General features: G+C 39.2%; 1 protein-coding gene and 1 long non-coding RNA gene across 2 annotated transcripts in view; one reads left to right on the plus strand and one right to left on the minus strand.

Annotated features, from left to right (window-relative positions):
- Nucleotides 1-438: 438 nt before the first annotated feature.
- Nucleotides 439-13,245, plus strand: part of LOC132789198 (F-box/LRR-repeat protein 16) — a 34,767-nt gene continuing 21,960 nt past the window's right edge. Inside the window, exons 1-3 of the mRNA XM_060797046.1 lie at nucleotides 439-899; nucleotides 5,438-6,938; nucleotides 13,010-13,183. Coding sequence (XP_060653029.1) covers nucleotides 5,688-6,938; nucleotides 13,010-13,183 — 1,425 coding nt within the window. The 5' untranslated portion in view covers nucleotides 439-899; nucleotides 5,438-5,687. The remainder of the gene's footprint in view (nucleotides 900-5,437; nucleotides 6,939-13,009; nucleotides 13,184-13,245) is intronic.
- Nucleotides 8,254-8,926, minus strand: LOC132793831 (uncharacterized). Its single transcript, XR_009633151.1, has 3 exons — nucleotides 8,684-8,926; nucleotides 8,593-8,612; nucleotides 8,254-8,519 (listed from the first exon to the last, which is right to left on the minus strand). It is a non-coding gene; the product is annotated as an uncharacterized LOC132793831 (long non-coding RNA).

The following is a 13,245-nucleotide window of genomic DNA, read 5'->3' on the forward strand; positions in this document are numbered from 1 at the left end:
TTTTTAATAAACAGTAAATGAATATAGAGACTATTATGAATTTCCAAATATGTAATTAAATAACAAATTCAGTTTTAGGCTATAGCTTTCTCTCTTTAACAATGTTTAATGTCGCTCTCTCAAACTAAAGAGCGCCATTTTGGGGGTGTATTTCGCTTGTTTACTTCACAAAAGTCAGCGAAAACAACTGCAGTGCGCATCCTCTTGTGCCACACAACAAAAACAATGTTAACAGACAGTCGCGTGCTTAACAGGGATTGCAAATGTTATATTAACAGTTTCGCCGTCACCCATTTTATAGTCCATGTCCATGTAACGAACTTTTTCATGAGAGACAATGCGAGAGCGCACGCTCCTTTTCGGCACTCTGTTTTGTTCTCTGGGAGCTCTGGGAGCTTTTGCACTTTCGCCACTTTCGCTGTTCGCATTGGCCTGCAGTTAGTTATGAGTCGTGCGCGCTTACGCTCGGATGCTTAAATTTTCCGTTTAATCGTTTACTCGTTTTTTTTCACGGCGCTCAACATTTTCAACACACAAACAAACACAAACAAATAAATGCGTGCAAATAGTTTTATGATTGTTTTTGCGGTTTCTCAAAAACATTTGTGCAATTGTGTGCAGTTTTTACGCGTATGCGACTGAATAAGTAACAGAAGCCCATGCGCGATTAACGGTTAACGGTTGAGTGGTGGTCGCAAGCGAAAGCACAAAAAATAAAAGCCAAAGAAACCATTAAAAACAAAACAAGAACAAACACGCCGCAGCAACGTTTGGTAGAATTGATTTTTATTGCATGCGACAAGCAAAGAAAATTCCAAACAAATAAATACAATTACATATACATATACTCTGTTATATATATTCTGAAAATAACTTATTTATTTCAACAAAATAATCAGGTGTGTGCATATATCTATTATATATATTTACAAAAGTTTCCATAGCAGCAGATTTTCGGTTGGCGTTTCACGTTGCCAAATTTTACGTTTGAACTGTTTCAACATTTGGGTTGCACGTGATTTGTTTGCTTTGCTTTTGTCTGCTTTTTACTCGTCTCCACTCTACAGCAGCATTCTACACAATTCGACACCAAGCAGCAGCAGCAGCAGCAGCAGAAGTAAAGGACTCTCCATCTCCATCTTTGAGCTCTATCAGCACTTGCAACCCCCGAGCAAAAGCCGGGCGCTTACCGCCCGCTCTCACCCCCAATCCCAGAGGGTTGCTTCGCTTGGCGTCGGCTTCAGCTTGAGCTTGAGCTTGTGATGTCATACCAGCGACATCTACCCATAATAATAAAGGACTTTAGACAGGCTGGCGAGACCCATTGCCATTGCTCTCGTCTCTCGTCTATCGTCCGCCTGTTTTGGCTCAATTTTCGCTTTAGAACGCACACCTGGCTGCCAGGTTGTGCCTCCAGCTGATTTCCATATTGATTTGCCATGCCAGCACAATCTCATTGGGGCTTAATCAACATTCAGACTTCAATACGCATTTATATACAGTACAACATTTATATAGGTGGGCATATAGCTAGGACTACACATAGAAAAAGCTATCTGCCATGAATCGGGTCACATTTGCAGTTTGACCCAGTTAAAAACACACTGACGCACAGATGCCATGTGTTGCATGAATCAGCCCATTGATAGCTGCAGCTCATCGAGTTAATTCGATTTCTAACCTGACCAAGTCTATATACTATTTCTTGTTAGCACATGAATTCTACCAGATCAATGTTAAGCCGAGTTTTAACAGTAAAATAATATTCAACTAAAACAAACTGAAAGAGAAAACCAAATCCACTTTTTTATTAATTTATGAATTAACCCAATGAAATAAAACGTGCTAAAAACAAATCCAACGTAGCAAGTACTTGAGATTAGCATAGAATTTGAAAACTATAAAATTCATGCCAATCTTTAAGTAGTTTATTCATACTACTCTACAAATTATGCTAATTCTAATACTGGAATACAGTTCTCTACAGTTTTATGTATTTTTTATTGAATAAGCTTACAAAAACACAAAGAAAAACTATTTATATGAATGAAAATCTAAAAAAGCACTTGGGATTACCATTGAGTTGAACAACAACAAAATGGACGGATAATATTAAAATAGTTTCAGAGCTCTTTTAACTCAAGCTACTCTTAAAAGTATGCTATGTATAATGGAAAATATTTTATGCCAAAGTAAAGTAAGCAGCTTAACAATGAATATTGATTGCACTTTGATGTTGAATTATTTAATTTATGTATTCTCCATTTTTTGCTGTTGTTGTTGTTGGATGAACTTGCACAATGTTGCAAAAGTTGCGAGGATATTAGAAATGATTGACAGTCGCTTGCTATCCGGGAGATTTATTTTGTTTTCATCGTTTAGATCAAAGCGCAAATGGGAATGAAAACAACGGGACGAAAATCGATATATAAAGCTGTCGCAGCACGCATACAAATCCCAACCCAACGGGCAGGGTTACGATGAAGGGCGAGGGTGAGGGTGAGGGTGAGCATAGAGGGACTTGGATGTAGACCAAGTCCTCACACAGTGCAGAGCTGCGAAGCGATTTAAAGCGTACTGTAGTTACCGTTACGCGGCAGCGGCGAAATCCAATAAGCAGAAGGAACGAGGCACGCGAAACAGCAACAAAAACTCAACTCGCCTCGAAGAGTGTCTCGCTTTGTCTCGCCGCGACTCAAACCAACTCCAAAAATAGACGCACAGCCAAGCGGCGGAAAATGCTCACAAAATGGAGGGTCGCATAAAAATGAAATAACTACGGGCGAGTGCACGCACACACTCTCACGCATGCATATCTGTGTGTATGTGAGTGTGAGTGAGCAGGACACACATAAGCTGAGAGTGCGAGGTAGGGTGATGACATTCAGATTTATATTCTGATTCATTCACCGCACAGTATGCAGCTTGTTTTGCGAAATTGCTACACAAACTTTACTGTCGATTCTCGTTGCATGCCACACAGCTGCCTCTGTCTCTACTTTTGGTCGAGCATTATCATTTCCCAAATGTTTTTCCACTTTCAGATTCATCAAATTATTCATTCGAAATTGCAGTTCATTTGAAATGCCAAAAGTTGTCCATCCTCAATCAAAATAATTGATGCAGTTCAAAAAGTAGACAAAATTAATTTGAATTAAATTGCAATATAAATTGAATGATTCCAAAGTATCCATAAAGCAAGCATTTAATCAAATAGATGCAATTTAACCATTGGGAGAAACTTTTGGAAATGTTGTTCTTCTTCCAAGTGGTTTTTAAAGATTTATATGTCTGTTAGTTAACTCTATAATATTATGATAATTTGTGAGTTAAGTTGAGATTGAAAAACATATCTTTAAAACTTTATAAACACTTTTAGAATTTTGATGCTAGTCTGGTGCAAGAAATTTTAATAGTTTAAAAAAAAGTGAGCCATTAATACAATCTAAATTTTACTTTTCCAAAATTTGAAAAACATTTAATAAACTCACTGCTGTCAGCAGCTAATGCCAACTTTTGAGTTGGTAAATTTGCGAAATATTTTAATATTTGTAAAGTAAATAAATAAGACGCTGTAGCTTCAGGGACTTTGAAATCAACTTTGTCTGAAAGTCAAAGGCATTTATGTAACTTTCTTAAAAAGGGAAGTCCTTTAGAAAGCCAAAGAAATCTGAAAATGTGCGCAATAGTGTCCCAAGTTTTCTGTTCTGTTCTGGAAACAATAGTTAACCTTGTCCACGGAGTGTGTTCGATAGGTCAAGAATTTTTGGGGGACAAACTGCAGACAACTTCAGAGATAGAATAGCGGAAATTGAAGTGTGCATACACACAGAGCGATGAGGAAGCCAGAGACAATGCTCTCAGCCCCCAGCCCGTCAGTGACTTCCTAACTTGAGAGGCTTTCATTGTTTTCTCTTGCTCTTGCCCCATTGTGTTGCCCAGCAGCGGAAAGGCAGACAACGAGAAGGCAAACGCTAAGATTTACCCGTTCCCAGCGACAACGACGATGACGCTGCAACATGACAAACGACGCGTCGTTCACCTTCCAGTCCAACAGCAAGATGTGGCACATGCCACACGGCGCAGCGTAGGAGGTGGAGGAGAAGCATGTAAAGCATAAACAGGGCCACCCTATTTATGGCAATTAAATTGTCTTTCATGCCCCAGGATCCTTTGTTCGACCTGATGAGCATTTTGCTGTCGTTTTCTTACCTCTCTCTTGCCTCTCTCCGTCAGAGGTTTTTAATAACCTCATTTGTCTCGAGATTGGAAGCAGGTTAAGTTCTTAAATTGCTTCACACACACACACAGACACACAGACATACGAACGCTCTTGACATGCTTAGGATTTCATGTGTTTTCTTTTAACCTCCACCAACTTGGCTTGCAGCGAACAGATTTCCATGTACTTAGTACACCCCGCTAAAGCTTTGATATCACGTTATTAATGACACTCGCCAGCTGTGTAAAGTGGCAAAAACTTTTCAGACACGTTAAATCATTTGCCAGGAATGCCAACAATGGCCTTGCATCAAAATCTATTGCCCTTTCCTGCATTTAAGCCCGGGTTTTTCTTTCTGTTTATATTTCTACTTTTATCGTGTCCCAAATGGTTGAAAATGCATTGCCATTTGGCTAATTGAATGTCCAGCCTTGGTGCCAATGTTGAATTCAATAAAAGCATTCGAATTTGTTTACAAGCGTAATTCAATTGGAAAACTTAGAATTGGAGAACTTAGAAAATAAAGAAAAATTATTGACTTATAAATTAAATCAATATTACTTTGTATTAGATTTGAAATTCAGAATTTGTAATCAAAGCAAGGTTAAAACTTTAATAAAATATGCTAATTTCACTAAATCGTAAAGAAAAGTTGGCTGCACAGCTTTTAATGAATTCATTAACACGTGTTTATAACTTCAAATCCTTTAGGCGAGCTTTAGCCTCTCGCTTTATAGTTCAGAGTACCGAAATGGCCTTTAAACAACAACAACAATAGCAAGGAGAGGCAGAGTAAAACCAAAAACAACAACTACAAGCACAGTCATCCATCCGTTGTGCCATTCATTACCTTGGCATAGTTGTTGTTTCGCCTTTGCACTTCTCTCTTGCTGTAGTTGTAGTTGTTGTTGCCTTTACATTGTTCGCTTTATCGCCCAAAGTTTTCGTAGCCACAACAAATCGCAAACGGCGAACGGGGAATGATGAATAGGATATGAGGAATGGCCGAAAGGTGGAATGACGGAATGGCGTGCACAATAATAACAACAGCAAAAGCAACAGCAACATGCCATAGGAATGAATGTGGATCATAAATTCGTGTGCTTTATTTTGCCGTTCGTGCTGAGTGTGAGGGAGATAAAGAGAGTTGTAAAAACGCAGCTTGAACTAAGGCTTTATTAACATTACTTTTACTCTTCTGTTTGTGTTTTGCAGGTGAAGCGAACACAAAAAAAGAGAGACAGAGAGAAAGAGAGAGAGAGGACGGGGAGCAGGAAGAGGCGTAACAAGGTCAAACCCTCTCAACATGCTGCAATTGCACGTTATGTAAAGCAGAGTGCGAGCGAGCGAGACAGCGTCGTTACCATTGTGTCTGCATACGTGCAAGTAACCGAGCAGGAGCGAGTGAGCGAGAGCGAGCGAGGGAGCGAGAGACGGAGGCAAAGTGCATTTGCTACAGAATACGATGTCATCGATCTCGGCGCAAGGCGTGGTCGAGCGAGCCTCCGCCGAATTATCGAAGCGCATCAACGGTTTGGGATTACGCTCGAAGCATCATCATGGCAGCAGCGGCAGCAGCAGTAACAACAGTGACAACTCCTCCCCAAATTCCACGTCCAGTGCCAGCTCATCCAGTGGCAAGACCTCAGTAATGGAGCGTGTGACCAACGCACTCTGCGGCGGCGGCAGCAGCAGCAACAACTCCTCCAACTCCAATTCCAACGCCAACAGCAGCTCAAACTCCGGCTCGAATACGCCACAGACGCCGGATAAGCCATCGCGTGGTGGCCAACAAAGTGCATCAACAGCAGCAGCTGCGCCTGGCGCCACGCTCATCTCCATGTCCGCTGCGCAACAACAAGCCAGCTCCAATGCTCTGCCCGCCGCGCATCTCCCGCCAGCGCATCTGTTGCAACAGCAACAGCAACAACACCAGCAGCAACAACAGCAGCAGCAACAGCAACAACAACAGCAGCAACAGCAATTGCAAGCCATGGCCGGCTCCACGTTGATTAATTCGAGCCATCATCTGGTGATGGCGGGTGGCGTGCCCGCACCACCGGGTGGCATGCCACTGGGCGCACCGCCCACGCCCACAGTCAAATCGATTGCCAAGCAAATGAACATTATGATTCCGGCGCCCGGTTCGCCTACATTTAGTACCATGGGCATGGCGGCGGCACAGAAGGTTGCCGGCGCCGGCGGGACGCCATTGCAACTGCGCAAACAGCTGCCCAATCCGCACCTGCATCATCCGTATGCACCCGGCTCCCAGCTGGCTGCGGCTGTTACGCAATCCGCGTTGATACTCCACAAGCACCCGCCACACATCCAGAGCATCGATGCCTTGATGCTCGACGATCGTTTCCTGAATCGCTTTTTCCAATACTTTTCGCCGTACGAGCGACGTGTGCTCGCCCAGGTGTGCATCAAGTGGCGGGACATACTGTATCGCAGTCCTCGCTACTGGTCCGGTCTTCTGCCCACGCTGCAGTGTCGCGAACTACGCCAGATGCCCGCCTGTGATCGCGGAAAGCTTTACAATTCGCTCATCCGACGCGGCTTCCATGCGCTCGGCCTCGTGGGAGCTTCCGATGAGGATGCTCTCGATGTGGTGCACTCGTTTCCGCTCGCCTCCAAGCACGTGCACTCGCTCAGTCTGCGCTGCTCTTCGATCAGCGATCGAGGATTGGAAACACTGCTCGACCATTTGCAGGTGAGTTTAGCTAATGAGTTGATTAAAAAAGATATAAATTATTAATCAGATTAAGTAAGTCTATGAAGATTAGGTATAATTATTAATACTATTATCATGAAAAACTTGGTTAACTTTTCCTAATAAAACTTGGTTAACTTTTCAAGATTTTCCTTTAGGAATTCTTTAAATTACTTTAAATACTGAAATTATGCAAAACAATAAAAAAAGAATGTCTAATAATATGATTTTTATTCCTTAAAGAATAGCCCGATTCATATCACGATAATCCGACAGAAACTTGTTGTGAATGTAAATTATATAAATATTTATTTTTCTAAATAATTGCTTCGTTAGCTTCTTTAGTTTCGCTGCATTTTTCAGGTAATACTTAAATTCTGAAGTAATTGAAAATAATCTTGAATGTTATTTATTGTTATATGTTTTATTTGTTGAGTAATTGCCAGTTTTATATCCAACCATTATTAGAATAACTTGCAGACTATATAAATGATATTAGTTATTCTATTGAATAATTTGACAAAAGACTTTTCAAGATTTTACTCTAGGATTACTTTAAATTCAAAAAGAATGTCTAGGAATAACAAAATGTTGAAATGTGTAATTCTCAATATTATGATATTACCATGATTTTTATTCCTTGGTCAACTTTTCGAAGTTTTGCTGCTATTTGCAGACATAACTTAAATACTCGAATAATCCAAAAGAATGCCAAAGAGTAATAGCCGAGCTTTTAAGAGATTTGTACTTACTCGAAAGATAGATTGCTCTGAATTTTGGGTATTTATCATCTGGCGCTGTCATTGCTTCGCACACTTTTTGGTCAGACAAATGGGCAGCTAAAACAAACAAGCTTCCCATGACCGTGGGCGGGCGTCAGTTGGATGTTGGTCAGTCGCATGGCACGCGGCGTATACGTAATTTTAAAATAAACTCACACAAAATTCCTGCCTGCTTGTTGATGCTGCTGCTGTTGCTGCTGCTGACCGGCAAGTGGAAACTATTTTCATTTGATATATCGTATAAATACTTATTTAAAAACCACACGACAAGCAAAATGAAACGTGCTCGGTGGCAAAGTGTGTCATCGGATGCCCCCTGAATATGCCAAATGGGGAGTGGCAAGAGAAGAGAAGCGAGCGGAAGGATGGCAGACAGGTGAAGGGAAGTCATCTGTTAATTTCTACACATTTCCTCTGTAATCTCATAACGAATTGATGCGATCAATTTCAAGCGCATATCACATCAAAGCAAACGCCATAAATTTTATTTAATTTAGTGAAATAATTCGCTTAGCTAATTTGTGCTAAATGCGAATGCGAATACGAATATGAATGTGAATATGAAAATGAATTCACATGAGTGAGTGTAAGTCTAATGAGTGCTGATTCGCATGGTGAATGTTTTATAAGATGCGTGGCCAACGTGGCATGAGTTTTGATTTTTATTCGACTGTTTGTCAATCAGTTGCCAAAATCAACAAAATCAGCAACATATTCTTTGTATATACTCATCGCATTTATCACATTCCTTTCGCTTGCTTTCGTGTATACGTTTTTTCTATATTTACTTGGCAACTGGCTGAAAATATATTTATTAAATTATGCATTTGTCCTTAACACCCACTCAAGCTGTGCTCTAATTAGATACTCACCTTCAACACCTCCATGGTCACTTTATTTATTGTAGTAAATGTTTATTAAATTTATCAAACGTTTTAAGTTCTTCTTGATATTTATATTTACCTTTTGCTGTAAGCTTGTTAAGCTGATTTAGGCATTCATTGTATTGTTTATTTTACTCTGTGTTAACTTTCTGCTTGCATCATCAAAATTGTTTAGCTTCAATTGTGCTTTAGTTTTTATACGCGCTACCCATGGCATATTTTGAATATTATACTATATAAATATACCGAATATAGCCTTTGTTACATTTTTGTATTTTTGTGGTATATTAATTTTGTATATTTTAAAATTACTACAGCACTGTTTTGATTTAACTCACAATGAGTAGAGGATATTTCACAGTCGAGGACACTCGACTGTAGCTTTCTTTCTTGTTTATATATACAGCAACTCTTGTGTATATTTATATTTTCGTTTTTATAAACATATCTTAAACATTTATATTTACTTTATTTAACTTACTCAACAATCCACTTTATGTCAAGATTTATTCTTCGTTTTAAAATCATCTCAATTTTCTAGTGCTTCCACTTCATTTATGTTCTTCAAGTTGTCATTTAACTCTAAAAGCTGTCTTAAGCTCGTCTAAGGTTACATCATTTCAACTGGATTTCATTAGAATTTCTACAGTACCTTTTTCATATTGTCTATTCACCTTGTTTCACATTTATACAGCATTCGCAAGAACCCACTTTCTCGTCCTTGGTCACTTCATTTAAACTCTTCGAAGGCTCTTTAGCATTGTTGTATTGCATAATCTGGTAAAAGTCGAAAGTAACTTGAATTCAAATGAACTTCGTTAGGTTAATTGCCGCACTCGGCTGTGTGTGCTTATGTTTTGTGTCTCAGTGTTGTGGCAATGCCAAATGCCAAGTTCGCAAGTAACGGGAGCAGCACACACAGAGAACTAATCTATTCATTTCCATGGGCCAAAAGCGATGCAATCTGCCAGTGTAATCTACTATAACGGACCCAGCAGGAGGCAGCAGCAAAGACAGAGACAGCAGAGACAGACGGACAGAGACACGCGCAGTGCAAAGTGGATAATGTTGGCCGAACTGGTTGTGGCCAACTTCTGACTCTCTCACTCTCTATGCCTCCTACTCTTGGCCTCTCTCTATATGTAGTATACATATCTAGGAGTATTTTGCGGTTGTGTCAGTCCCTTAGTCAGTCAGAGTTGGCTGCGTGTCAATCTGCAATGTCGGAATTAATTCAATGTGAATGCATGTCATGTTCATGAGCCTAGTTTGTTGTTAGTGTGAGTGTAAGTGTGTGGGAGTGTATAAGTGTGTGTGCGCTTGACAAATGGTTTGATTGCAAATTGTTGTCGCTGGATATGTCAACAAGAATGGCATGCGTGGAACAGCTGGAACAGTTGACAGTCGACTGCGCTCAGCAATATAGAAAATTTGACCTTGGGGAACGGGAAGGAGGCATCTGTTCCACCTCCCCTTGGGGGTCGCATTGCATTGTGCAGCTGCTGCTGCTGCTGTGTCCCTATGTCCCTTTGTCCCTTTGTCTTCTGCACTGGCTGCATGCTGACTATAGTTTTTGTGCATTAACAAGCGTCTATAATTTGCCGTTGGGTTTCAAGTATTGCGACGGAAATGCGACGAGTTCATATTTAATGGGCCATATGCCCGCAATTGCCCTCGGCGCACACGCCGCGTATGCGTAATTTCCGCATTGCTGACTCTAAAGTTGACCCTTCGCAGTCGCTATTGCTATTGCTATTGCTGCTGAACCCTGCTGACCCATAAAGAAGGCCACCAACTTCGCTTTGCCGGATATGCTGAAGAATTTCCTGGCCGTTGCACGATTTCTCCAACAAATTATGCGAGTAATGCAAAAGTATGGCTAATTAGCTTATGAATTTTGCCAGAAACTAAGCTAGCTTGAAATTTAATTAATATCTGATGAAAATATTATAAAGAATTTCCCACTTTTATAACTTTTGCAAGAAATTTCATAAATCGAAATTCCTTGCAGGCAAATAGAGTTTCTCTAATTGAATCATGTATGTGAAATTTATGCTAACGGAAAAAGTTTGGAGGAACAAAGGGAGGAAAAACAAGCGAAACAGAATTCATTGTACTCCTGGCGCATTGTTGTGTTTGCCTTTAGCCTTATTGATTTTGCTGCCAACATGTGGAAAAAAGTTACCCTGGATACAACACGTGTGGCCAAGCCAGGCGAACAACAACAAAACTTTCGAGTATTCCCCGAACTATTGGCCATAAAAGCAAATAAGCTACGAGCTAGCGGAGTGGCCTAAAGCATTTTGGTATTAACAATGAAGTCATTTCAGAGCCACAATTAGCCGGAATCCAATTAGATGGCATGTCATTTACATATCGTAAGGCCTGATAAGAGGGTTAGCTCTATTAACATATATCTCAATAATTGAAACAATTAAATATATAATCCCCAGATGTTGATAAGATAGATGAACATCTGTTGGCTAATAGCTTCAATGGCGGGACTTCCAAAAAAGCATTCTATATTTACAAGTCATTTATATGACTCGCATTGATAGGCAAACGGGGCTTGATATATGCTTCAATAACAATAATTATAGTTTACTGGGAATTGTGGGATAGCTAACTTCAGATTGTATAGCTTTAATTTGATCAATAATAAGTTTGACTTTCATAAAATTTATTCAAAGTTAAATGTGTAGAATACTTGAATGTAGCATAAATAAAATATTGGTAAATATAAGTATTATAGATCTACGTACTCATTGAGTTTAATTAAATTTAAGATCTTTTAAGATTTAAAAATATTTTAGTAATAATAAAACGATTCTAAATCTAAGAATAATTCTTTATAAAACTTTGCGTTCTTTAAGTTACTTTATATATTTACCATACATTTTTAGATTATTATCAACTCAATAATCTAGTATAATCTATAAATATATATTAATAATCTCTGCACTCTTTAAGTTTTCTTAAATTCATAACTGAACTTGCATTAAATTATAATTTTTGGATTATTAAGAATTCGAGATTATTTAGATGTAAATATTTAGTAAACTAAATTACTTTAGATCTCTAGATTATTCTTTATCTTCTTGGGTACACCAATTTGTAGATAACATGCAACTTTTCCGATGTAATACTTGATTTCAAGTTGCTACATTTTCCGATACGGTTAACTATCATAATTCAGTCCAAGTTCTGTTTATTGAGTTTCTGTGCTACGTGCAATTGTTGATGCAGTTAGCGATAAAACTTTGTAGTCTTTGGTACTTTGTTTTTGTGTGTCGCCACTTTTACATACATTCGAGTATTTTTGTTCTTTCCTCCATTTCCCATTTCGCATTTCCCGTTGAATTTTTGTTTTTTATTGCTATTGTGCTTTGATTTGACGTGTATTTTTTGTGCTGCGCGTTTATGAGCCAAAGTTCTTGAGTATCGCCACGAAGCGTACTAAACTTTTGGCCAAAACAACGGCTTCAACAATGGCAATAGCAATAACAATGTCAACGACAACAATTGTAGGTACAAAATTGTGACTAGTCAGATCAAATGCCCCCGACATATTGTCTGGCACGCAATGTGGGTCGACTTACGAGTATCGGGAAATGTTGTTTTATTTGTCTTTATTCTCGTTTCGTTCGAGCTTGTTTTGGCTTCGGCAAAAGGTCAAAGTTAACTCAGTTGCCAAGAACTTTTGATTTAAATATCGTCAACGTTTTAAGTAAATTTATTTGCTTGCAGCTCTGTAGTAAAGTCTTTTGTTTAGTTTGTCTATCTTTTTGTCAATAAAGCGCAGTCAGTAATTTATAAATTGTCTTTGAAAGGCAATTATTTGATTACTTTAAAATGTTTACAGTGTATTTGCGACTCGTTGCGTAAACAAAACTATTGCTGCTTGAGAGTTTCTTTATTATTCTGATTTCCCTGCTTGGGGTTTACCTCTGAGCATTGACTATGTAAACACTTTTTCTGCGATTATTTGTCAAATAAGAGAACTGAATGTTTAATAAGGGTATTCCCAAGAATTTTGCTTACACCTATAAAATGAAGCAAAACTGAAAGCAATAAAAGTTTAAGATGATGGCGAAGATAATGATGAAGTACAATAAAGAATTCATTTATGATTACTTCAAGTTTAAATTTAACAAAAATACAAATTAAATGAATGAGCATTTTTGATTATTTTTATTATATAAATGGCTCATATTAAAACTTACTTAATTTTTACTTTTAATTAAATATAAACCCAAGCAAAACCACACATAAAATGTGGCGTCCTTCTTCAGTATTCCCCACTTGATTGTGTAATGTTTTTAATTAAAAGCTAAGTTGAGGGCAATAAAAATGAAATGGGCAGCGACACAAAGAATAATTTCGTAAATAAAAATGACAATTGCAGAGTCTGTTTGAACTTGAGCTCGCCGGCTGCAATGAGGTCACCGAGGCCGGGCTCTGGGCCTGTTTGACGCCGCGGATCGTGTCCTTGTCACTGGCGGACTGCATCAACATTGCGGACGAGGCTGTGGGAGCGGTGGCCCAGCTGCTGCCATCCTTGTACGAGTTTTCGCTGCAGGCAAGTGTTGAATATGACGACTGCACGTTCCCCAATGGGGAATGAGGCAGATGCGGGAGAGG

This window comes from Drosophila nasuta, chromosome 3 (genome assembly GCF_023558535.2).
Source record: "Drosophila nasuta strain 15112-1781.00 chromosome 3, ASM2355853v1, whole genome shotgun sequence".
Classification (NCBI taxonomy): Eukaryota; Metazoa; Arthropoda; class Insecta; order Diptera; family Drosophilidae; genus Drosophila; species Drosophila nasuta.